This window comes from Chaetodon auriga, chromosome 12, assembly GCF_051107435.1.
Source record: "Chaetodon auriga isolate fChaAug3 chromosome 12, fChaAug3.hap1, whole genome shotgun sequence".
Lineage (NCBI taxonomy): Eukaryota > Metazoa > Chordata > Actinopteri > Chaetodontiformes > Chaetodontidae > Chaetodon > Chaetodon auriga.
Window position 1 is genome coordinate 11,769,858 of NC_135085.1, and position 26,710 is coordinate 11,796,567.

General features: G+C 43.9%; 1 protein-coding gene across 8 annotated transcripts in view; it reads left to right on the plus strand.

Annotated features, from left to right (window-relative positions):
* ptprsb (protein tyrosine phosphatase receptor type Sb) overlaps nucleotides 1-26,710 on the plus strand; it is a 67,474-nt gene that overhangs the window by 36,279 nt on the left and 4,485 nt on the right. For 2 of the 8 annotated variants that reach the window (XM_076744484.1, XM_076744486.1), the window contains exons 6-28: nucleotides 313-423; nucleotides 4,635-4,649; nucleotides 5,991-6,260; nucleotides 6,892-7,271; nucleotides 8,498-8,699; nucleotides 9,918-10,054; nucleotides 10,277-10,421; nucleotides 15,291-15,385; nucleotides 15,888-16,141; nucleotides 16,413-16,500; nucleotides 16,717-16,935; nucleotides 17,748-17,905; nucleotides 18,841-18,855; nucleotides 19,088-19,200; nucleotides 20,867-20,964; nucleotides 21,239-21,362; nucleotides 21,819-21,994; nucleotides 22,852-22,971; nucleotides 23,802-23,956; nucleotides 24,667-24,952; nucleotides 25,470-25,648; nucleotides 26,019-26,145; nucleotides 26,239-26,364. In XM_076744484.1, coding sequence (XP_076600599.1) covers nucleotides 313-423; nucleotides 4,635-4,649; nucleotides 5,991-6,260; nucleotides 6,892-7,271; nucleotides 8,498-8,699; nucleotides 9,918-10,054; nucleotides 10,277-10,421; nucleotides 15,291-15,385; nucleotides 15,888-16,141; nucleotides 16,413-16,500; nucleotides 16,717-16,935; nucleotides 17,748-17,905; nucleotides 18,841-18,855; nucleotides 19,088-19,200; nucleotides 20,867-20,964; nucleotides 21,239-21,362; nucleotides 21,819-21,994; nucleotides 22,852-22,971; nucleotides 23,802-23,956; nucleotides 24,667-24,952; nucleotides 25,470-25,648; nucleotides 26,019-26,145; nucleotides 26,239-26,364 — 3,593 coding nt within the window. Of the gene's footprint in view, nucleotides 1-312; nucleotides 424-1,194; nucleotides 1,207-4,634; nucleotides 4,650-5,990; nucleotides 6,261-6,891; nucleotides 7,272-8,497; nucleotides 8,700-9,917; nucleotides 10,055-10,276; nucleotides 10,422-12,488; nucleotides 12,807-12,919; nucleotides 13,114-13,255; nucleotides 13,283-13,534; nucleotides 13,653-13,853; nucleotides 14,517-15,290; nucleotides 15,386-15,887; nucleotides 16,142-16,412; nucleotides 16,501-16,716; nucleotides 16,936-17,747; nucleotides 17,906-18,840; nucleotides 18,856-19,087; nucleotides 19,201-20,866; nucleotides 20,965-21,238; nucleotides 21,363-21,818; nucleotides 21,995-22,851; nucleotides 22,972-23,801; nucleotides 23,957-24,666; nucleotides 24,953-25,469; nucleotides 25,649-26,018; nucleotides 26,146-26,238; nucleotides 26,365-26,710 lie in introns of all 8 variants that reach the window. The other 6 variants (XM_076744487.1, XM_076744488.1, XM_076744489.1 and 3 more) reach the window with 5 other exon arrangements.

Here is a 26,710-nt window from a genome sequence, read left to right on the forward strand (position 1 = left end):
TTCACTTTTATAGGAAGAGAGGCGGAAAATACACAGTAGTTCTTAAAAAATGCAGCTACTGGTGTATGAGAGCATGGCCCATTCAGATGGTGCCTCACAGATGTGACAACAAAGCTGACTTTATTGGATGCTGAAGCAGTAGAAGAGAGGATACCCTACGGTCAAAATAACTAACAGAAACAGACCAAGCAGATAAACATCTCCCAATGAGAAGGAGAGAGGATGCAAAGCAAAGCAGAAACATTTTCTGCAAACTCCACTAAACATCTTAATCCCTTTCTCTCTCTCTCTCTGTCACTCTCTGTCTTGCAGGAGCGTTGCAGATTGAGAACAGCGAGGAAACAGACCAAGGGAAGTACGAGTGCGTGGCCACCAACTCTCAAGGCGTGCGCTATTCCTCCCCCGCCAACCTATACGTGCGAGGTAGGACCTGAGCACACAGCGCACGTGCACATGCACACACATGCAAAGACAAACACACAGAAATCACTACAGTTAAGGTGCTTTTGGTGTAAGTTAAGTTATTTATTGTCCATACCTGTGCTCTTAAACAAGTATTACTAACCCATTCATTGTCTACAATATATGTTGATCCTGTTGTTTGGTATTTCTCACAACCACCCTTAACAAGTCCACCTTAAACCTTGGTGCGAGCCCCTTCAGTAGAATCACACTGAACGTGAAGTTGGGAACACACCTCGGTTTAACTGCATGGAAACATCACTGATCTGTCTACTAAAATGGTTTCTGTACAAGAGGCAGATAAAGAGGAAAAGATACACAGATTTGATATGCAGATTTGAATGAAATTGACAATTAAACAGTCAGGATATAATTCTTAGATACGCTAATGGCATCATTTGGCACCCACAGGATCCCTGTTTAACTGATTGTAGATCTGGACTGTGGGTGCTGGTGCATCACTGGCTTATGGCTGAAAGACCACGACCAATGTTCACATTTTGCAAGTTCTAGTTTCTATGTTAAGTGGGATATCGGAGAAAGTGTGTGTGCAATGTGTGAGTGTTGATGGTGTGTGTGTGTGTGTGTGTGGGTGCGTGTGTGTGTGCGTGCGTGCGATGCAGTGGAGCGAGTGGCTTTGCGCTGGCCGTTTTTATTCTCTCTGTGTTTCCCCGTTCTCTCTCTCCCCCCTCACGTCATTGTGTTCTGCATCAACCCCCTTCCATCCCTCAGAGCTTCGAGAAGGTTGGTGTGCTCTTTCTTTTCTTTTGTTACTCCTTTGTTTCAGAAAGCTTCACTTATTGAAACAGAGAGAAACAAAAAAAAAAAAAAAAAACCTTTAAAGGACACCGAAGTAGATCTGAAGATTTGAAATGATTTTGTCTCCAAAATGAAGCGAGTTGATTTCTCTAAAGCTGCTACGATGATGAAGTGGTCTGCCTACGCAGCAGAGTGCATTGACTGCATTGTGAGGCCTTGTGTGCAGAACCCTTGGTATTGCCTTCACTCCCCGATCAATGTTTTCTGCATGGTATGATCTTGTTGTCATGGAGACCCAAGAATTGGAAGATTAAAAAGAGGCGATGTTTGCATGGAAGGAGTGAGAGAGAAAGAGAAAGGAGCACCGCTTGCATGTCTGTTGACTGACGGACTGACACGAGAGCATGGCACAGTGTGTGTTCACGCCTATTGATATGCTCGGATTGATATTATTGAACTTGCTGTCACGTCTTACTATTGTCTCTTTTTCCTTTTGTATCATCATGTGTGACGTTGTGTCCCAGCTCCCATGTCATCTCCTCCAATCCTGCACTTGTTGCACTGAGTGGAAATGTTGCACTCGCAGTCGCGCTTGTACGTGTCCTCCTGCTCTGAAGTTACATTTGTTGTGCAAGTTTGTAGGAGTCAGTTATTTTGCAGGATTCATGACATGAACTCAAGATGGCGAGAGAACCGTCACATCACCAGTGGTGGAAAGTAACTCATTATATTTACCCATGTTGATTCTCATGTGCAAATTTGAGGTACTTGTACTTTACTTGAGAATAAGACTTGTACTTATACTCCACCGCAAGTATTGTATTTTTACTCCTCTACATTTTTTAACATCCGTAGTTACTGAATGAATGAAGATTTTATAGAATGATGCATTCTTATACATTAGATGAGACACCAGTATATAACATAGTTCAAATTAGTTCCACCTCAACAAATAACAGGAAAAATGATATGTACAAGATGATATTAACATTAAACATTATAATATACAACAGTATACTGTAACATTCACAGGGGCCCTTTTTCTGCATTTGAGTGCTTTTACTTACTTACTTACTGATACTTTATGGCAATTCTATGTAAATAACACATTCTTCCTCTTATTAAAGTTTAATTAACAAGCAATAAAATCCAATCCTCAGTTCAGATTTACTGCCTCTGATTGGATTTCCCCTTACCCTAACCAATCATCCTTCCTCATGCCTGCACTTAAGCAACCCCACCAACAAAGGCATTGAGTATGTTGGGTTCTGGTATGACCACCAGCTTATGACGGCTAACGTTAGCTCGCTTTAGGACACATTAGCACTGTGTCACTGAGATTACTGAGTCAGTTCACTGATTTGCTGACTCGTTTCTGTTTGTGCTACTGTTGCACTAATTTTAGCATGTAGCATTATCCTGTAACTGCCACTTGTGGCCACACTGTGGCCATATACACATTTTTCTACTATTAATAATTACATACTTTGACTTTGACTAAAAGATCAGAATACTCACACTAATCAGTATATGTGTGTGTACATATATATATATAATTTTACTGCAATATAGCCCATGCTGTATCTCACTGGCTGTTGCTATCTTCACCAAACACTCAAACACGCCTCTACTGACTGACATTTGAAATTCATATCCATTCACATTTTCAGATATCGAGGGGGATATTAATGATCCCCTCTTACTACAGTGGTTAATGAAAGCCGTGTCCTTGAGACAGACAGGATGGTGCTGCGTAAATGTCAGCTCGGTGACGGCGCTGAACGGGCATATAGCAATGCTGAGATACAGCGGTAATCCGTATGGCTGTGCCAAGGTCTCCCCAGCCTATAGCCCCCAGACTCCCCACTGAGGACAGGACTAATGATAGCTCCCGCTAATAAAGATTGAAGCTCCTGGCTCTCACAAAACTGTAGAAAATGGAGGGGAATCATGCAGGCCGGCTCGATTAACTTTAAGCTACAGGCTCTGTGAGCATGTGAAGGATTATCCCTTGTTATGAACTCACTTTATTGTAAAGTACTCGGCTGCGTCTCCGCAGCGGATTCTTCGGTCTTTTGTCTCTGGTCGTGACTGATATTTTTAGAGAAATAGTCATGTTGCTGAGGTCATGTTTCAGATCATCTTGAGTCTTCACCTTCATCCTGTGTTGCTGTTCATATTACCAAACTAATCCATATATGCTTCATTGATTGTGTTTTTAGTTTGTGTTTTTGCCGTATTGATAGGTATAAAATAACTGACTGAATGAAACAGGTAGTGTCGTGTCATGCTGCATCGCACCTGCTGTGTCTGTCTTGCGCACGGAGCTGTCATGATGCACTCTGTCTGTCTGCCTGTCTGTCTGTCTGTCTGTCTGTCCGTCTGTCTGACTGTCTCCAGCATGCTCAGATGAGGAGATGCCTGCCTAATCATGTCTGTTTTCTAACAGATCTACCTGTTTTTGTCTCTTTGTCTCTTTCGTGTCTTCAACTTCTGTATCCAATTCTGGGTATCTTATGGCTTCTTTCTTTTTTTCTACAAGTATTCCAAATGCTTTGCACTTTATCTGTTATTCATGAAATGCTAGTGACCTCATGGCAACTTTTTTTTTTTTTTTTTTTTTTTAATTTGTTGAAATCATGCAAAAATGTTAACTTCTATCCAATTGTCTCTAGATTCTTTGAGTAGGGGGGATGTGGCCCACGAAGAATCCAAGTAATGATGTTACACATTAAGGAGTGGAGGTTGTGAAGCAAATTTGCCCATATTTATTTATTCCTGTGTTTCTTTATTTATTTCATATATTATATTCTACATTAGAATTACTGCTGGATTTCCGAGTCATCAAAAGCGAACTTAGCCTCTCATTGTTTTGCTACTGTAGGGCTTTACAGTTACTTTTTTAATTTGAATCTATTTTCATTTTGAAATAGAACATTTGTTGCTTCTCACATCCATGTTTTATTATACATGTAAGCTTCCTATTGTTGAGTTTAGTTGAGTTTTTCAACAATGTTTCTGCTCTCTGTCTGCCCTCCCTTTCATTCTCTCCTTCCATGCAGAGATGTTTGTCCGTTACTCTCTCTGTCTCTTTTTGTTTCCTGTCTTGTGACCCTGGGGTATCCTCTTCTTCTCCCTTCCTTCAACATCCGATCTCTGCTAGCCTTTCTTTTTCTTACTTTTGAAGCACCTACTTTCTGAATGGGCCTGACTCTGGTATATAGCCGTGTTTTTAAATAGATCCATGTGTTTTCTTCTTCCTCGCTCCTCTTTTCTTCCCCCTTTTTCCCTCCTTCCCCTAAACCCTCTTCTAATCCTCTCTTTATCTCCACTTCCCTGTCTTTTCCCCTCCTCTCCCTTCCCCTTTTTTCTCTTCTTCTTCTTCTGCATTCTGTCTGCACCCTGATGTGTAGGAGCGACAGACACATGTACATAAGTTTATTAACTTATAAACATGCACATACTACCTCACATATCTCTCTTTTTGCTCGCACTCGTTCTTTCCCGTTCTGCCTCTTTCATGCTGTCTTGGTGTTCTTTACTTAATGTGTCCAATGATCACTCTGTAATTGCCACAACACCTTATTGGAACCCTCGATCCACTCCTGTCCACATTTTCAATTCATTTGACTACACACTGTATCAGTTATGAATCCTATGTATTGTACAGTATCTTGTTGTACAATGTGGCTGTCCTTTGCTACATTGCCTGTCATTGTCTGGAAGAGAAGCAGAGCTGCCTCTCTCTCTCTCTCTCTCTCTCTCTCTCTCTCTCTCTCTCTCGCTCTCTCTCTCTCGCTCTCTCTCTCTCTCTCTCTCTCCTATCCCTCTATCTGTCTTGTCTCGCTTCTCTCTGTCTTCCTCTCAGTCTTCAGTTCTTCGTTCTCTTCTTTGTGTTCCTCCACCATTTTATCCCTCTTGAGTCGCCCAGGCATGCAAGTGACCTATGAGTTCAGTCTCTCGATGCATCTCTCCCTAATATATAGTCAACTGAGCTCTGACAGAAGCAGTATCGGATATAAGTTGCCACTTTTACTTGTTCTTCTCATGGGGACACGAATAGCAGGCAGAGCCTATTGATCGGTGCCCATGATGCATACACTCTCTCTAAAAAGAGCTCATCTAATGCAGAAGCACCTCAAGGCACAGAAATCTAAACCAAGTAAAGTTTCTTCCTGAAGTTTCTGCTAAAGTTTAATACTGCTGAGAAAGGGAAATGCAATAATTACACAACTACAATCAAAAACCTGAATCACTTATTTTCCCCCGCCTGATTGCTAACCCAAAAGAAAACTGCTTTAAAGAAGAGAAACTGACTATAGGTGTCATGTCCTGGTTGAAATGATACTCAAGAGTTTGTCACTATATTATTTTGAGTAGGCAGCTCACTCTGATTGGTTGAGCTCAACACAAGATTTGTGTCTTTTTGTTGGAATCATCAGTGCCATAAAGTAATTGGGACTAAACTTGAAATATCCCTATGTAATTTTCTGTAAAAACCCTGAAGTTCATTCTCCCCCTTCCTGTTACCTCTCCTCTCTCTCTTTTTCTTTCTTTTTATCTTTCTTGCCCTCACTCTCTCTCTCAATCTCAACTCTGCTCTCTGCCTCGCTCTTCCTCTCTCTTTCTCTCTGATTCTCCCTCACTCCCTCCCCGCCTCCTTCTTTTTCTCCGCCTTTCTTCTCCTCACACCCTTGCCCACTTTTCTCCTCCCCCACCTTACCCCAAAACCCCCTTCCCTTTCTACCCTGACTCTCCTCCTTTCCCAGTGCGCCGCGTGCCCCCTCGTTTCTCCATCCTCCCCTCCAACCATGAGATCATGCCAGGAGGGAGCGTGAATATCACCTGCGTGGCCGTGGGTTCGCCCATGCCATACGTCAAGTGGATGCTGGGCAGCGAGGACCTGACCCCCGAGGATGAAATGCCGATTGGACGGAACGTGCTGGAGCTCAATGGTGTCCGGGAGTCTGCAAACTACACCTGTGTGGCTATGAGCAGTCTGGGTATTATTGAGGCCACTGCTCAGGTCTTAGTTAAGAGTAAGAGACCCTCTAATTGCATGATTAATCATTTTGGCTCTTGGAGAGAAAGAGAGAGAGGGAGAGAGAGAGAGAAGGGTTTGGAAAGTGCCTCAGTTGGTGCAGTACTGAAGGATAGATCGGGTTTGATGGGGTTCTCTCTATATTTCAAAATGTATGCATGTCAGGTGAGTTGGATACTCTAAATTTCCAGGATAATAATATAACATTTGACTTCTGTCAAGCAAATTTTCTCCATACTTTACCATATATAGTATGTTTAAGATATCTTCATCATCAGTGTGGGAGGCCACTTGATATCCTGATTCTAAGTTGCTTTGGATAAAACATCTACCAAATGAATGTACTGTAACTTAATATCCTTAAATCGTTAATTAAATTAGATTATAGTCAACTTAACTGTCATTGCACACAGAGAGTACTGTTACAAAGAAATGCAGTTTCTTAATAGAAACTGGGATGCACTAAGACTAAACAAATGTACATAATATAGTAGAGAGAGATGTCACTGTGATATGTTCAGATAAACAAAATAATGTTCAAAATGTTCAGTATGAATGAATGCAGTCATAATATGCCAGAACATATACAGTAAATGATAACATTCTCTTCCCCTCTCTCTAATCCCCAGCTTTGCCAAAGCCTCCCGGCACACCCATCGTCACCGAGACCACCGCCACTAGTGTGACCATCACCTGGGACTCCGGGAACCCAGACCCTGTCTCATACTACATCATTCAGTACCGAGCCAAAGGGCCTGACAGCAAGTACGAGACAGTGGACAGCATCACCACCACCCGCTACAGCATCGGGGGACTGTACCCCAACACTGAGTATGAAATCAGAGTATCGGCCTTCAATAGCATCGGCCAGGGGCCCTCCTCTACGCGCGTGGAAGCCCGTACAGGAGAGCAGGCCCCGGCTAGCCCTCCACGAAATGTCCAGGCCCACATTATTTCACAGAACACGGTGATGGTCCGCTGGGAGGAGCCGGAGGAACCAAATGGACAGGTGGGACAGGGACTGAAACAGCTATTGTTGATTTGTTTTCCGCAGAAAACTTGCAGTTTACATTTTTCCATTATCTGTTGGTTTTCTTAATATGGTGGTAAATGTTCTGCCAGAAAATAATTGGTACTAAAGAAAAGCCAGTCTGTTCTCTGGAATATGATAAAAGTCGTAAAAGAAAATCCATTTGATGAGACAGCTCCCAGACCCTACATCCAGAGTTTCACATTTTCTACCGTTAGCCAAAACTAAAACATGTAAAAACTAAAATGTGAAATCATAAGTCTGTGAGGAAACAGGAAACTTTCATTACGTATACCCACTAACACTAACGCTTGTTATATTTTTTGCTCAGAATTGAAGCTAACTATTTACTATTTTTTTTATTTTTCACCTTCATTTATGTCCATATATATATATGGACATAAATGAAGGTTTATATATATATAAACAGTCTAAGTACAAGAGAGCGTATATTCCCCACATTTGACATTACGTTTACCCTCACTTATGGACTGGCAACATTTCAAAATTGCACAAAGGCCCACATGAGGCTAAAACGATAAAGCCTTAATATAATTCACCACTGGGAGCTTTATTCCAGTGTGCAGATTCATGTCCTTTGCAGGGATTGTGTCTTGCCAGAGATTTCTCTCCTGTAACTCCCTCGCTACTTTCCCCACCCTCTAAAGAAAGAAAGGTAATTGGACTGTCCTCTCTAAGTTAAGAGCACTCCCTCTTGAGGCCTATTTCCTTTTCTAGCCTACCTAACTGTACAGTAGGTTCATAAAAGTGCAAGACTGAATTGAGAGCAAATGGGGATTATAGATATTAAAAGAGTTATAACAGGAGAGGTGGTGGAAGGCGAGGGCAATGTCACAGCAGCGGGATTACACTCCGAACTGCCCATAAACAAATCCCAAAGGAGGAGGTATAAGCAATACAATATGAGAACAACCACAGCTTGTATTGGAGCTGGTTTGGTCAACCTCATAGTGAGATTTATTTATCAGGATTAACTGCACAACAGCCCCAGAAACGTGAGGACATCACCTTGTGACAACGTCCTCTAACAAACACTGAACCAACAAATCCACAGGACCATCTGGACGAGAATGAAAACTCATTCATAGATGATGACCTATGCTCTGATGAAGTTGTGTTGAAAGATGGTATTATGGATTACCATGGATCAATCTTAAAATCCAATCCCTGCTGCTCTGTTGTAGGTGAAAGGCTATCGCGTGTACTACACCATGGACCCGTCCCGACCAATGAATGAGTGGCAGATCCACAACGTCCAGGACAGCGTCATCACCACCATTCAGAACCTCATCACCTCGGAGACCTACACCATCCAGGTCCTGGCCTTCACCTCAGTAGGGGACGGACCCTTCTCAGACCCCGTCCATGTTAAAGTCTTGCCTGGAGGTCAGTGTGTGTGCGCATGTGTGACTGTGAATGTGTGTGTGCATAAACATAATCAACCGGTAGCTGCTATCTATGCACCGCATGCCTGTGCATAGATAGCAGCTAAGTAGTGGCCTTCATTTATTCATGTGCAGGAGAGCAGTGGTTGTTTTTCAGACGTGTGCATGCAACGGAGCACAAATGAGTCATTATTCATGCGTGTGCATATATACAAACTGTTAAGTAGCTTATTCGGGTGACTTGTGTAAAGTTTGTGAGGCAATCCACTGTGAAACACTTTGCGAATAAGCTTGACCTGTCAGAAGATGTGACTTCCTCAAATTGACTAAATTCCACCTGCTAGGACAGAACTGCGGGTACTTATGAAAAGGAAACAGGGATTAACAGCCAAAAGTATCCCTCGTACCTCGGTGCTGCTCGTGTCTCTGTGACAGCTGCTGTCACAGGTTTTATGTGATGGGAGGGACAAAGAGATGATTACTCTGATGGTATTACCGGTTTAAATTCTTGTGTAGCTGTTATGCCATTAAATGTCCCTAAAAGTCTACTATTTCCCCGAACATGAAAGGAATAAGATTATATAAAAACTGCACAAAAATGCAAGGCTTTGAGGATTTATGGGTCAATGGGTGTATATTATGACATTGAGAATTAGTGCAAATTCCTTTTTGGTTCCGGTATGACACAAACACTTGAAAAATTTGTTACGGTTAAAATGGATTGGTTTCGAACCATGATAATCGCTCTATGACTTCAAGTTTTTCTGACTTAACAAGCAACAATTACAGCTAGAGTTAGAAAAAAAAACATCCATTGTGATAAATTAATTCTATTTTAACACTGAAAAACAAAACTCTGCTTCCTCAGGACTGTGTGGGAGTGGTTTAATCAGATTTGATTGACAGTACCATTCCCCTGCCAACATAATTCCCATTGTTGTATTAATGATATTAATAATAATCTTCATTTACAGAGCACTGTTCTAAAGAGCATTACAAAGTGTGTTAGAGTGAAAACAACAAAGCAGTGACAAAAATTCACTAAAAAAAAATGAGGCAGGAGGAAAATAATACTATTTACATATAACAGGAGCAAAATGAAATATGATGAAATAACCAGCATCATTCTCACTTTGATGGATAATAATGTCTTCATGTAGAATTTTACATCTTTTTCTAATAAAAATTGGTTTACAACTGATTGTCCTTCCCCCTTCAGTCCCAGGTCAGCCAGGGAAGTTTAAGGTCGGTAGGGTGACGGACACCAGCATCGAGCTCACCTGGGAACCCGCTTACACCAAGGAGGGCATCGTCAACTATGAGCTTCTCTACAAACCTGTCAGGTTTGGCAGTTTGGTAAGACCTCTTACTCTCTTTCTATGAAACTGTCTGCTGAGTAGATTTCTTAATAAGACGGGGGCATGAGAGGACAGATAGAAGAAGGAGTTTAAAAGATTAACCCCAGTGTCAGTCCTCGTCTCCTTTTCTCTCTCCCATCTCTCCTTTAATGTCTTCTTCTTCACTCCCCTCGTCGCCCCTCTCGTCCTGTCCTCTGCTCCTCTTTCTTCTCTCTCATAGGAGAAGCTGACCTTTGGGCCCAGAAATTCTTACACAGTGGAAGGTCTGAAAGCGAACACCGAGTACTCATTCTCTCTGGCCGCCATCTCAAGCAAAGGCATCGGAGCTTTCACCAATGAACTGGTGCAGAGGACGTCACAAGCCAGTACGTCTCAGTTTGACTGGGTCCACATACTGTACATGCAGGCACACACACACACACACGCACACACGCCAATGCCATAACGGTCATCTACATTATGTTTGAGCCTTATGCACATATCTCATGCAAATATTTGGTCCGCTACATACACAGCTTGTAGTACATTGTCCTCGGCTCCTGACCCGGTAAAACCATCTTCACATCTCTCCATCTATCTCGTTTATCAACCCATCTGTCCAACGCCCCCTCCCATCCATCCATCTATGTTTGACTGTGCCTTTCTTCCTCCCCTCAGCCTCTCGCTTTCTTACACAGCCAAAACACCATGACAGATGGAGATGGAGCGCCGATTAATGTTTCAGTCTTCCTTTTCTTCACCCTCCTTTCACTTTTTCCACTCTATCAGTGTCTAATGTCTTTGAAAGGGTGAAACTGTCTGCCACTTATTGGCTAACAGCCAGTGGTGAGGAGCATTAAAGGATGGCCGCCGGCCTGCTGTGTTGACAGGTAAGTGCCGGTCAGTCTGTACTTTATCCACGCTGAACTTGGATTCTTTCCCTTGTCTCCTTTTCGCTCTTGCTTTTCTGCGCAATCACTGATAAGAGTCAAATAGGAGAAATGACACAAGTCATCTCATGTCTGCTCTCAAGAAGGGAACAAAAGAAAATGCAGAGATAAGAGAGAAAATGGTGCGAGGAAAAGAATGAATAAAGTAGTCGTGGTCGAGAAAAGTCCCAAGTCCTGCAGATCGTGGCGCTGTATCACTTCAACGGTAAGTCTTTGTCAAGTATTTACTCAACATACACAAAAGATTCATACTGTGAATTCACAATCAGACTATTTCTACAGTACAAAATGTGCTAAACATTTTTAGCTGGTCTCCTTTGACTCTTTACTTAAACAAAAAAAAAGCGAGACCAAGGTGGTACACCGGAGGAGGTGGCAGAAGAGGAGGAGGGGGGGGTTCAGGAAAGGGTAGGTGCCAGATAAGCAGACTATTTCATGCAGCAGAATTCATTTCCCAGGGAGGTTATGTGTGCTTTGTTATCGCCAGGCTTTGGTGCACATCTAGATTGTCCCCCGAGGCCAACAGAACAGTGGCTGTACGGCTGAGTGGATAGATACTTGAACCTGTCAGCTATGACTATTACACTCCCACACATACACACATGCCATACACTCCCAGGCTCACGCACAAGCACAGATGCCTTGGCCGTGCTCGCCATTGTGTGTGTGCTCCTTAAGGAATATTATATAGGGTGAGTGATACCTTCAGTTGAGAAATCTGCGGTGATGAAGGTGATGTTCAGTTTTCTGTTTGTTACAGTAAATATCCCAGTCTGCTTCTGATTCAATTCATCATTTGAGCCTGACTTTCAATATCCGTCTAGTGCCTTTCTCTCCCGGGCTCCCTGTTTTGTTTTCCTTTTACCTGCCTCCTAAATCCTCTCTGCGCTGTGTGAGATCTGTTTTAGTTTGTTTGTTTCTTCCCTCTGTGAAGCCCAAGACCTTCCCCTAGTCAGCAGTGGAAAGTCTCAGACCACTCTATTATCCCGAGGACTCAAGGATTATGCCACCATGGGGGCTGGTGTTGTGAAATGTGTATATTTGTCTGTGCGCTTGTGTACTGAGTTGTGCATCCCTGCTTTAGAAAGAAATACTATATATACTGTCTGTTGTTTCATTCATAAATCTGGGTCCTTGTTTGCCACGCGCTACGGCCAAAGGATAAGATATAATCATTGGGTATCAAATGCACATTCTCCTCGGGTGTAATTAAGTTGTCCACTCAGGGTCGATACTCTCGTCTCTGCTTTATTTCATTAGGCTCTAAGCCTAACATTATGCTTTTACGTTACGTGGTCGCTCCCCCTTTTATGCCTGAGTCATGTTTCTCCTGGTGTTATCTCTTTCAGTTCAGTTTACCTTCGTTTCTTATTGTTTCCTTTTTTATCCTTATCTCCTATCCTTTGCTTGTATTTCCCCCCTCTCTTGCTTTTTCAACCCCATTTTCTTTGGTCTCTCCTAAATCTTTTTACCAATTGCCCTCCTTGCCCCTTGTCCAATCAGAGCCCTCAGCTGCACCCGAGGGTGTGTCCTGCGAGAGTGCCAGCTCCACCTCGCTGAGAGTAAGTTGGAGGCCGCCTCCTTTGGAGGGCCAGAATGGCGAGTTGGCAGGTTATGAGCTGAGATACCAGAGAGTTTCTGGGGCAGGAGGCGGAGGTCAGGGCCAGGAGGTGAAGGGGCTTCCTATCCCGGCCCAGCAGGGGCAGACTGTGTTAGAGGGGCTGGAGAAGTGGAGCTGGTACAACATCACCATGGCAGCTTCAACTGCAGAGGGAACTGGACCCAGCAGCCCAGCTGCCCTTTGCAGAACTGATGAGGACGGTAAGAGTGAGAGCCGTAGATCAGGCCTAAACAGTATTGATTGCTTAGCTGATTATTTACTGGCAAGACTGTTGGTCACTTAATTAATTCTGCATTTGTGTGCGTGTGCTTAGTTCCTGGTGCAGCCCCTCGTCAGGTGGACGTCCAGCCACTCAACTCCTCAGCGCTTCGAGTCACCTGGCGGTCAGTGTTGCCACGGTTACGGCAAGGCCAGGTCCGTGGCTACCAGGTGCATTTCAGTCGAGCAGAGAGCGGTGAATCACGAAACCTTCCCAGGATCAAAGACCTCTTATTGGATGAGTCCCAGGTGACATCATAGCCCAATATTTAAATGATTAAATGCTGGTCATTTATTTTTTCATTAAACACCCTCCCTCTCTTCTTTTGTCCTTTGACTCACTCTCATCTGTCTCGGCTGCCTGCGGGGTGTGTCTCGACTCCGGGATAAGATGGAGGAGGATGACTCAACTCAATATGTGAGTGCAGACTACCCATCCTCTTCCCATTATAAATGAACTCACTATTAATACATACAGCACAATGCATCCAATACATTCCACGCAGACAGTTAATGAATTCCTCATTAAATTTGGGATTTGATTAGCGTCTGATATGTAACATTTTGTTAATAACAATAAGTGTAAAGAAAAGGATTGACGAGAATGTCTCATATTTAAAGGAATGTGTTAGCAGTATTTGATGGTGCAGTTGTGTGTTTTCCTCCACAGGAGCTCATTTTGGGAAGTCTGAAAGCAGAGACTTTGTACTCTGTCTCAGTGGCAGCATACACCACCAAAGGGGATGGAGCGCACAGCAAAGCCAAGCTGGTGCAGACCCTGGGGATTGGTAAGCATACGCCAAATATACAGTTCACTGCACTGGATTTAGTAACATACTCAAGAATTGATCTTACAGTAAGCTCCACCATGAGCCGGCAGTAAATAAACAGCCAAATCAATTGTAATTCTTGTACAAGATTTACATGATATATGGTTTTTTATATATATATTACAATTGATTTTCTGCTGCCTACGCTGTCGTTTGCAGTGCCCGGTGCCCCCTCCCTTTGGGTGCGTCCAGGATTGGGTCCATCAGTGGTGGTGCGGTGGGCTCCTCCGCTGGAGTGCTCTGAGTCAGGCTCTGATAGCCGGGGGGCCCCAGTGGAAATCCAGGGCTACCGCCTACAGTTTGGCCTGAAGAATACATCTTTAGACTCCACAGTGGATTTCACAAATCGGGAGAAAAACTTCACTGTCAGAAACCTCTCCCCAGGCTCCTCCTACGTCTTTGTCCTCTCTGCAAAGAGCCGAGCAGGCTACGGAGATGCAGTGCAGCAGGAAATAACGGTTCCCATGTTTCCGCCCTTGGGATACCCCAAAATATCTCACTTTGTTAATGCCACTTGCTGCTCCCTCCAGTTCTCATGGCTGCCTCCTGCCCCAGAGGAGTGCAATGGTGTCATCACAGAGTACACCATAGCTTTCAAAGAGGCTGCGGGCCCCAATCCCTCTGCTGACCCTGGCCCTTCAGCCTTACCAGCCCCCACGGCTCCCCCATGGCTAATCACACTACCAGCAAGTGAGTCCAGCTACACCATCCTGGGCCTCAATCACAGCACAGCCTACGAAATGCAGCTCAGAGCCCACAACAAGGCAGGGCCAGGCCCCTTCACCCCACCTGTGGTGAGCCGAACCCTGGCTTTTGAAACAGGTAGGGCCGGCCTCAGGCCTCAGGAATACCCTTCACCTTCTAAGCACTGGTTCAGCTTCACATCTCTGCTCCCCTTAGTGTGGATTTCACTCCAACACACTAAACTTAATGAAGTCTGGGCCAGTTCTTTTAGGTCGGCCCTTCACCTGTGCACCTCAGAGAGGCTGAGAACTGCGAAGTCCAGGGGGACACGACTACTCCCCCAAAATCCTCCACTCACTCACTTATACCTTCATCACCTACCCTTCACCACCAGTGGAAGCAGGCTGAATGTTAATGGATGTTTGCTTCAAGAGCACTGCTTATCACAAACCCTCAGGTAAAAGTCAATACAGGGCATGGGTATACAGTATCGAATACTGAAGGTAAGTGTTCAGTCTGAATTCGAGTGAAAACCGGCGTCTGGTGCTGTATCTGAAGGTAAGCTTTTTTTATCTGATAGACCTCCACTTCCACCTTTTCCAAAAGCCTTTGCTGACATGCTGAATTCTGAGTCTAACACACACAACCGTACACTCTGAGAATGTGGCATGTCACATTCCTGCAGCCGGTCTGTCTGTTGTTTGTACTTATTACTCTTGCCATCCACTCTCCTCATCACCTGCCCATCCTCTTAACCATCATGCATTCTTCTCCAGTAACAGATCTGACTGACATGTCTTCCATTTTTACAGGCTTGCAGTGGGAAAGCAGAGGAGCCGCTGATTTGAATAAAATGCTTCACCAGGAGTGACTCTGTTTTTTTGTTTGTTTCTTTGTTTGTTTGCTTCGCAGATGTGCCGAGGAATTTTTCAGTTAATCTGGCCACTAAGACCAGTGTTCTTCTGACCTGGGAGTTTCCAGAGAGCAGCAACCCCTACCGCTTTACTGTATGTAGTACATGTACACGTGTGGTGACATATGTCTAGTCTGGCATTTTTCTTAGATAATTTAGGATACAACATATTATGTTGTAACTGTTGGCATGTATTTTTGAATATAATACCTCACATTACCAGAAGTTTCTGTATTTTTAGTATGCATGACTTCAACCTGTATTATGCTCCCAAAGTTAATCTTTTATCACCCATTGTTCCAACTGTGAGAGCTGAATAAGCATATTTATGCAAAGTTTTATTTTCTATTTCAACTATGGTGTAAATTGGGGCACTGTTGTTGTAATAAACCTTGAAACTTGAAAATGTCATCTCCTACTTAAGTTTCAGGGTCTTATGATTAAATTTATTTTAATTGGGCCTGGCCACCCTCAAAAGTGAGCAGGGTTTTAAGTCTTAGAAGTACGGCAGGTTATCATCAGCATACAGTCTATAAATAAGCATCTTTTCCTTTCATTTATTACTCCAACTTCACTAACCCACTCCCATCCTCCAGGTGGAGTATAATCGACAGAAGATGGAGGTGGACGCTCGTCTGAGAAAGGCAGTCATCCCAAACCTTCAGCCTGACACCAGCTATGACTTTAAGATCACTGCCCCAGAGGGCAACATGGGAGGCCTTCGACACCGCATCTCTGCCAAGACCTCCCCACCAATCACCATCCGCCGCCCTGAGATCGACCACACCCGTGACACTGAGACCACAGTCACCATAATCCTGCCATCGCTGGAGACTCGCACTCCTGTCAAGTAAGATCTATAGATGGAGGTTTAGATGTTGTTGCAGTGTTTGAAATAGCCGTCATGGCTCTCATAGACAGCGAGACTTGCTGTACTCAGGTCAGATGATTACAATCTCTCAAGTTGTGTGGCTTGATGATAAGACTACCTGACTGACAGGATGCTGAAGACGGTCTTTAGTGCAACAAGTTGGCAAGAAACTGGGGAAATAGTTTGAGACACGTTTGCTATTGTATCAGTGCAATCAGTGTGTCGTTATTGTCCTCCTCTGCTCCCACAGGAATGTCTATGTTGTTGTGGTTCCCCTGAGGAGAGCCCGCGGCGTCATCAGACAACTCAAGAGCCCAGATGAAATGGACCTAGAGGAGGTGAGAACCACAACAATGACAGCACCCACTGATGTCTGTGCCTGGAAGGAGGAAAGGACCTATAAACACACACACACAATCCCATTGCTGAGAACTCCTGGCAAGGCTTTCCCTTTATAATTCAATATCGGTGTCTAAACATTAGTCATAGATATTGGAACGTCTCATTTTTCTTTCTGTGTCTTCCCTTTCTCTGCGTCTGTCTCCATCTCTCAGCTGTTAAAAGACATCAGTCAAAGGCAGAGGGATTCTCGGCAGCAGAAGCAGGTGGACCTGCGCCGGGCTTACATCACGGCCCGTTTCACACCTGCCACCTTGCCGGCCTTTTTCACCCTGGGGGACCAGCTGGACTACGGAGGCTTTGAGAACCGAGCGCTAGACCCAGGCCAGGAGTACGTCTTCTTCATCCTGGCGGAGCTCAACTCCACAACCGGGGTACAAAAGCCACCGTGTCACATCTCTTTTCCTTCTGTGTTTATAAGCACTCCTTCATTCCCCGCTGCCTGTTTCTCTCCTGCAGGCTGTCACTATACATTGTAATCAATATGGCCTCGCTGCTAAAACAATAAAATGTACGTCAGTCAGAGTGTTGTAAGCAAAAGGTAATAACCTTCACATACTTCCATCACCGCTGCTAATAAAGAGTGAGTGTAGCTGCTGTGGCAGTAGAAGAGATATTGCCTTGTGCACTGCTTGTATATGTGCATTCAAATTGGAATAGACCTAAATATACGACTTGAATTAGGATAGATTTTATTTTTTATGAGATGTTTTTTTTATTAGGAACACTTTTAGCCCAGGGGATGCTCTTCAGAAATCCTTCGGATCTAATAAAAAGGCACTTTGCTCAGTTTATTGTGATTATACAAATGCACATAATGTAAGTAAGCTTAGGTACATTCCCAACATGTCGTCTAAAATGCTTCGACTGATCAAATATAATCTCATACACATGTACACATAAAACCTGTCATGTGCAGCCTGGTCACAGTTCAATCTAATGCAATCCAGCGCAACAGCTCTGCAATGAATACTATGCTAGGAGGTTGCATTTTGGTGAGATCTGCAGTGAGAGCTGTGGATTTTAGTGTCATGTGCTCGTGTTATTTTGTCCACTGAGATGAAACAAATAACTGAGAAAGACCAAAGTGATACCCGATTAAATCATGGATCGCTAAAATGGACAAACAGAAAGAAGAAGTGCTTCAGTGTCTTTTCTGAATATGTGTCTGTATGTTTGTACACAGAAAATGTATGTGGCCAGCCTCTACACAGACCCCGTGATCGCCCCAGATTCGGACCCCCAGCCCCTCGACGCAGGCGATGGTCTGATCTGGGTGGTTGGACCTGTCCTGGCTGTGGTCTTCATCATCTGCATCGTCATCGCTATCCTCCTTTACAAAAAGTGAGCGTGACAGATTAACTCAATAACTTTAAGTATGTGGTTGGTGTCAATTCTATGTTTTTTCTAAATGTCAGTAAATCCCATGAAAAGACAAACAATGCATCTCTCTAAATACATTTTCACTTCTGTGATTGTGTCTCTCAAGCCCCTCCTCATCCGCTCACTAGAATCTTTAAAAATGGGTCACAGATATATGCTTTCATTTTTAAATAAGGCGAAATGATTTCATAAAACAGATGGGCACAGGTTTTTAGCAGACATTACTCAAATGGGAGAAAGGAGTGTATTTGCTGGGGGACTATTTTCAGTGATGGATTAATACACATTGGGTGTTCTAGTGAGTATATATGGCAGCAGGATGGCGTATGTGGGACAGACCCAGAGTAGACTTCAGTGTCCATGTCCATGGTAATGAGGGAACATGTCACTGATTGTCACAGTGTGAATGTGTTTTGGACAACAATGAAGCTCTGGAGAGGAGAGCAACAAGCTTCATCAGGCTATGACTCCACACACAATACTTGTTAATACTGTAGCATCAATTAATTGCTAGTTATCGTCTTCTGGGGTTTGCTGAAAATAAGAAAAAGATTCCAGCCCAGTTCTTTATCAATAAAGTTTCTGTCTCATGCTACGTTCTGCTAGCAGCTCCCGCTGATATTTCCAATACCGGGATTGTTTAATCTGCATCTACCCTCTCACAAATGCTCAACTTACAGTCTGATATTCATCAAATTTGTTCCAATTTAGAAGTTTGTTCTCCCCTCAGACAGCTATGAAAGAGTCTGACCCCGCTGTAGGCTGCTGATATCTGATGCAAGCCATCAAGCTTTTGAATACTAATGCAAAATATTGATTTCCCTCTCTAACAATCTGTCTGTTTCCTTCCTTTTCTTCCTCTAATTATTCCTTCTTTGCTCTTGTTTCACTGGAAGCAGCAAACCTGACAGGTAAGATTAAAACAATGTCAAGCTCTTTGTTCGTTTTAACCCACAGCAATTACGCGATACCAGATGCTGTACAGAGAACTTGTACAAAGCCGTAAAACACTGTATCAGTTAATGCACTATTTGCTCGATTCAAGTCACCATGCTAATGATGTGTCAGCAGTGAGTCTTGTTTTTCTCTCTCTGGTTGTTTGCATGTGCTAATTGTTCTTTTGACTCACTGGTGTTTGAGCAGCAAGCGCAAGGACTCTGAACCTGGAACCAAGAGTCTTCTGAGCAATGCAGAGATGATGGCCCATCACCCAACGGACCCTGTGGAGATGAGACGCATCAACTTCCAGACTCCCGGTATGAAGCATGTACATGCACAATCACCCAAACACACGCTTTGTATTTGCATAATAAAGTATACCTCTGATTGCTCATCATTTGAGAATGAAATATTCATGTGACTAATTATAACTTTTGGTGAGATTATGCGGACAAGATTGTGAAAGCACTCCTCCGCATCACAATCAGCATGTACCTGGCAGCTCCAGAGCAAAATGGCCGCTACCCAGGTAGTACAGTCAGTGCTGAGTCACCAGTGAGTCATAACGGTGTGACAAAATCTGATCATCTCCGCTCGCCCACATTCCACATGCCAGGCTGCAGACAGCACATCACATCAGACAGAAATCTGTCTTATCGCTCTCAAATGTTTCGGTCGGGTTTAATGCTCAGAATTACATATCAAAAGGTGAGCTGTGGATGAGCTGTGATCATTTCTAAGGGAACTGACTCTGTTCTGGCCAGCATAACCAGCTGAAACCCCACTGTGAAGTAACTACATGAATTCTGATGCTCCCCACCCCCCGCCGAGTGAGATCTAACGACACAGCTGCTTCGGTCATGGCACCAGGTCGATGATGCTCCGCTTTCACTTCGCACATTAAATTAACAGCATCCAAAAAACACACATGGCCCGGAGGAATTTAATCACTGTTCACATTGTATTTTCATGGTTGCAGTTTATAGAAACCTCACAGGATCCTTGTAGAAAAGGTAGAAAATGTGTCACCAGGGAGAAAGGTTTAGCCTTAACCTGCCAAGTTATATAAAATCAAATCATGCCATATTTTATTAAACATACAGATGAAGGTCTGAACTCTTTTTTTTTTTCCGACATGTTCCTGGGATGCAATCTAAAATCCACAAAATAAAGCACCTCGGCTCCCCTTTTCTATCTTTTTTACTCTCATGTGGCTGCAACCTTGAAGCTCCCACATTCTCCTCCCCTGAGATTTGTGCTTTTGAGATGCTCGGCAAAGATGAAATTTGTTTCCAACAAAAGCGGCTCATGCTATTTGAGGTCATTTTGGTCGTGACAGGAGCGTTTTGTCGTGATTACCTGTGGGTGCTGCAGCACCAGTCTGAAGAAGAAAGTAACAGCTGATATGAGTCTGTTTTTCATAGCTGTAGCAGCAGAATGCCTTAAATGTTTTCCATAGTGTATCGACATACATCACTATTCAGTGCATTGATGCACTGCACACATAGCTTTGACTCACTGTTGTAGCTATTTGCCTTTTTAATGGACAATGGTTCACTATAGCTTCTCTTTTGTTGCTCCAGCTGTGAAAAGAAACGACTGTAGGAGGCAAAGGTTGCATCCTTTGTGTGTGCGTGTGTGTGTGTGCGTGCATGCGTGCATGCGTGTGTGCGCAACCCTCCCAATTAGTGTTCTGTCTGTGTTTGTTTTCTCTGAGTCGTTGCTCCTCTGATCACAGAGAAAGCAATTTATCAAAGAAAAACAATTTACAAACAAACAAGACTCGCCTCACTTTGTCCTCACACATGGATCAGAATTGATTTTCTGCCTCAGCGTCTTCCTTAATGATATGTGATGTCCTCTGATTGTATAATTATCTTCACATCTTTGCATATGAGTGACGCTGACCTGCAGTAAGTTAGGTTATTCAGCTGAAGTGTTCTGTCCCCTCTGAACCCCCCCCCCCCCCCCCCTGTCGTGCAGGAATGATGAGCCATCCTCCCATCCCCATCAGCGAGCTCGCTGAGCACATCGAGCTGCTGAAAGCTAACGACAACCTGAGACTCTCTCAGGAGTACGAGGTGAGAAATACATTATTACTCCATACGAGTAAATAGATGACATCCTTTTCGTTTGGAGATGTTAAGCTTGTTAAGCCTTTGCTTCATAAAGCAAATCTTATTTAACATTTGTATCTCTGTGTGCAGACTATATGTTCATGATTTATTCAGCACTGCAATTTATTCCTGTAACTTGTCTACGTTATGGGGCGCTCTCTTTCCGTTATCCTCAAATGCACTGCTAAATAGGCCTCCGCACACTGTTAATTTGTACGCTTTTGCTGCTTCTTTCCAGTCCATCGACCCTAGTCAGCAGTTCACCTGGGAGCATTCAAACCTAGAGGTCAACAAGCCCAAAAACCGCTATGCTAATGTCATAGCGTACGACCACACCAGGGTCATCCTGGCTCCGATAGAAGGTGAGAATTAGCCGGAAACAGTAAGATGAAGATGTTTAGAGTTTCTAATAGGAGAGTTTGAGCGTATTTCTGTTCAGGGGGTTGAACACAAAGGGGGGGTGGGGGTGGCGGGCTGCATGATGGATGAAATCTGAAATTGCAAACAGTGCTGAAGATTGGCTGTGTGCAGTGGCATGAGACTGACAAACAGCGTGGGTGCATTCAAGTGCAGCCAGCAGTCCTGCAGAACAAGAAGGGGGAGAATGGATTTGATCGGGAGCTCATGAATTTACGCCGACAGAGTCTGGTTTGCTTGCCGTCGTGCAGTAGTCATCCAGCAGGCGTCTGTCGGAGGCCGCGGCTCCCTGAAACACCACAGTTCATTACGTTGTTTGATGTCATACATGGAGGTTAATTTATTATGTCATTCATGCAGATTGCAGTTTAGCAAGAATCTCAAAAATGTCTCTCTTGCAGGCATCCTGGGGAGCGACTACATCAACGCCAACTACATTGATGGCTACAGGAAGCAGAATGCCTACATCGCCACGCAGGGGCCGCTGGCGGAGACGTTTGGGGACTTCTGGAGGATGGTGTGGGAGCAGCGGGCCGCCTCTGTTGTCATGATGACGCGCCTTGAGGAGAAGTCAAGGGTGGGAAACCAGTTTTTCACCCACTGACCCACAATTTTCATTCCCTAAAGCGGTCTTTTTCCTTAAGGGCCCCTTTTCTATTACTGGGTAAACTGATGGTCTGTGGCCGAGGGACAAAGTTTATGGATATTTCATATTATGGACAATACATAACAATAACAGTACAGAACAACTGACAGACTGTACGATTAACCCACATAGTGAACGCAATAACTGTCCAAGTTATGTAACAAGTGTTTTGGATGAATTTTGCGCAGAGTTTTCATGATATTTTTAGTAACTTCTTATGCAATTCTCTGTCTGTAGTATGTATTATTTACAGTTCAACCATCAAACACACCAAATAGGCTTCTTTTTTTGACACATTAGACACTTGGTCAATGTTCTGTTACCTGTTTAGTAGCTTCAGCTATATACCTTTCCAATGCAGAGCGAGGCTGTTTAACAGAAAATGAAGGCTCTGAATATAGCTTGTGTTCAGAGCCTTCACTGTGCTCTTATCCTGTGATAATTTTTTAAAAATTAACTCTCAAAAATTAAATCAGAATCCTATAAAATGATCAAAATCTTTAAAATTTACAATTAATTTAATTGAGTTTTCCTTGCAGAAATGAATGAAATTCTAAGAGGTAGACCCACTGTATGTCTTTAAAAAGGATTTGGTAAATCCCTTGAAATCAAGAGGGCTTTGCGACCCCCATGAACCAATACATGCCTTGAAGTAATTGCAATTTCTAGTTCAAGGCGCTGTTTGGTGAACAGATTTGATCAAACTTCAGAGGAATGTTGCTATAGATCAGTCTGAAAATGATTGTATTAATGAAGATGGTGTTGGTGCCTTTCCTGTATCCTTGCAGATAAAGTGTGACCAGTACTGGCCAAGTCGCGGCACAGAGACGTACGGGATGATCCAGGTCACCCTGCTGGACACAATGGAGCTGGCCACTTTCTGTGTTCGCACCCTCTCCCTGCATAAGGTGAATTATTTCCCTCACTTCAAGCCTCCCCTCTCTTCTGTGTCCACCCCTTGACTCACCGCTCTGCCCTTTCCTCTATTAATTACAGTCACATCCACCGAAACCTGCTTTGATCTCTTGAGTTTACAGTTAATGGCCAGAAGCAACTGGAGAGACCATGAATTTCCACTGTCACTGAATGAGTAGTGCACGTGGACGCGGAGGAGAATAGATTACTCTGGGCTTCGTGGAGTGTTCAAACCAGGCCAGCCTCCCTGTGTCAGGCGCTGAGATTTGATCACTGTTGGAAGCAGAGTGCTTTCTTATAGCACAGGGCTAATCTAAGACCGCCAGACTAGCGTGTCTCTGTGGCCTACTTACAAACACAGAAACTAGGCCAACTGTTGCTTCTAAATGTAGCACCGTTTCTTTTTGTTGATGTGTTGTGAAACATCAAGTTAGGAGATCTGTCATACAGTAGAGAATAAAGCACACGAAATGTTCAGCAATACTAGTATTCTTCCTGTCTTATGTGTAAAATCTAGTAATATTTTTGTTTTTTCTTTTCTTTTCATGATCTAAATGTATTCCTTTAATATACACAAGCATGAATTAATTCACAAGCTTCTTAGACATTATGAAGAAAGTGTGTCATGGCTTTAAGACTGCTGATAATTAGGACGGTCATGATTAATCGAGATGTATCTGAGAAACTGCACTCAAACAAGTTGGCGCATGTGTCCGTTTGCTTTAACTACATAATAGGTTTTGTTTTGTAACATTCAATAATGCATGAAGTTTATGCATACATGTGCATGTACAAACAATCATCTCCTGTCTGGTCATATCAGAGTGGCAGCAGTGAACGGAGAGAAGTGCGTCAGTTCCAGTTTACGGCCTGGCCAGATCACGGCGTGCCAGAGTATCCCACCCCCTTCCTCAACTTCCTCCGCAGGGTCAAAGCCTGCAACCCCCCGGATGCCGGACCTATCATCGCTCACTGCAGGTACGACACACACGTCCATTCACCTCAAAGGGATCGTGAGACACTTTGAGAAATATGCTTATTTGCTTTCTTGCAGAGTTTTTTTATGAAGCTACTGTGAGGTAACGGCTTGATTTAAAGGCTGGAAACACGGGGAAGCAGCCAGCCCAGATTTGTTGAAATAAAATATACCAACCAGCACCTATGAAGCTCACAAAATTACACGTTATATCTAATTTGTTTGATCCTGTCCAAAAACCAAAGTGTGAAGATTAAAAGCTGTGGTTTCACAGCGGTTCTGTGGGGGCTGTTTCTTGGCCATGCACAGTAACTTCCTGGAGTCTCCGTTGGTTGCCAGGAAGCCAGGATGCCCTGCATAACCATAACTTGTTTTTACATTATGGTGTCTGTACGGATTGCACAAACAGAATAAAATGTGTTAATTAGTGAGCTTTAGAGGAGCAGGAAAATGCATTTAATGGGTATTTTGGGGGGGGGTTTGGGTAATCTTTCATTTCCAGCCTCTTTAAAATAAGCTAAGCAGCTGCTGGCTTCAGCTTCAATGTGTCATGAATAGACACGAGTGGTATCAATCTTCTCATCTAATTCTGAGAAAGAGAGCAAATAAGGCATTTTCCTAAATATTTAGCAACTCCTTTAAATGAAATGTCATCAACAAAATCCTCCCTATCAGTCAACTGACATCCCACTTACTCCCCTCCCTCTGTTAGTGCTGGTGTTGGTCGCACTGGCTGTTTTATCGTCATCGACGCCATGCTGGAGCGCATTCGCCACGAGCGCACCGTGGACATCTACGGTCATGTGACCCTGATGCGCTCACAGAGGAACTACATGGTGCAGACGGAGGACCAGTACAGCTTCATCCATGAGGCCCTGCTGGAGGCTGTGGCCTGCGGGAACACCGAGGTGGCTGCCAGGAGTCTGTACTCCTACATGCAGAAGCTGTCCAAGGTGGAGAGCGGGGAGCACGTCACCGGCATGGAGCTGGAGTTCAAGGTAGGATAGAAGGCAGGGAAAAGCATTTGGCAATATGCTGCCTCACATGTAAAAATACTTTCAGAGATTTTGTCTCAAAAGAGGAATAGAACAGTGGTTCCAAAGCATTTTTAGGTTTGTTGCTCCTTGAAACAAAGCCATGGCAACTTACTCACATATGTCTATGAGCTGAGATTGTTTTTCTCTTCTAAAATTGTTTCCCTTGAATAATATTTAGAGGCCTGAAAGGAAGAAAAAAGTAAAAAAAATCAAAGAAAAAAGTCTAAAATATTAACAGTATTTTGTGTAACAGAAAAATAAACCCAGTCTTGTCCTGATAATTTTGCACCCCATCAGATTTATTTTGTAACCCCCTCAAGTTGGGAACCACTAGAGTCTAGAGAACGTTAGCCTTGTACGTTAGCTAACCAGGCACATAATCCTGAATAATCCTGTGCTCCTGCATACAAAATCAGTTTCGGTTTGCTTCAAAGCTCCTTTGAACATTCTTAAAACAATATTATCTCTCTCCGCTCAGCGACTGGCTAATACCAAAGCTCACACGTCCCGGTTCGTCACAGCCAACCTGCCTTGCAACAAATTCAAGAACCGACTGGTCAACATCATGCCCTATGAAACCACCCGCGTCTGCCTGCAGCCAATCAGAGGCCTGGAGGGCTCAGACTACATCAATGCCAGCTACATAGACGGATACAGGTACGTTTTCATCCTGAAAACACTAATATGACCCGACCCCCTTGTCTTCTTATGATGGCTTGATGAGTGAACGGATTGGATAGGTTTTCACCACAGTGCTCTCACCTGTCACATCCTGTCAGATCTGTCGTTACTGTAGACATGTTCCCACTATTTGTCTCATTGCACAGCACTCGCTTCGGTCTGTGGCGTGGGGACGAACGCTGAAGCACTTCTGATGATTCAGGCATTCAGAGTGGTTGCACACACATGTTTTGACTGTTCCTCTTCTTGCTTGAAGCCTGACCCCCTTTTCAGTCTGATGCTTGACAGAGGAAGAAACAGGGAGGACGTGGCTTCATAATGTGTGTGTTTGTTTGTGTGTGTGTAGGCAGCAGAGAGGCTACATTGCGACGCAGGGTCCACTGGCTGAGACTACGGAGGACTTCTGGAGGATGCTGTGGGAACACAACTCCACTATAGTGGTCATGCTCACTAAACTGAGAGAAATGGGACGGGTAGGGACAAATGAAGTACACACACAAAGAGCTACAAATTTCAGTCGTGTACACAATACCATCAACACTTTTCTTTCTGTTCTGCTCTCTCAGGAGAAGTGTCACCAGTACTGGCCCGCTGAGCGCTCTGCCAGGTACCAGTACTTCGTGGTGGACCCCATGGCTGAGTACAACATGCCTCAGTACATCCTCCGGGAGTTCAAAGTTACGGATGCCAGGGTGGGTTCATGGTGTCTGTGTGTTTAAAGACTTGTTCTCGTGTCGTATGCTGTGTTCAAACAACAGTGTAACGTCGCACTCCTTGACTTTTCTACTCTATTCCTGATCCATCAGTACTGTCAGAAGGCAGCGGTGCAGAGCATGTCCTATCGACCTGTAGTGTGTGTCGGCTAGTGTGTGCTTTGTATGTGAATGTCTGCAACACAACAGGTTAGCATTTATTGACAGGCAACCCTAAATTACTCATTCAACCGTGCTGTCTCCAGATTACCTTGACAGCATATGTGTGTGTCTGCGTGTGTGCACACATTTGCTTGTGCACATATGTGCCGGTTATAGATAACTC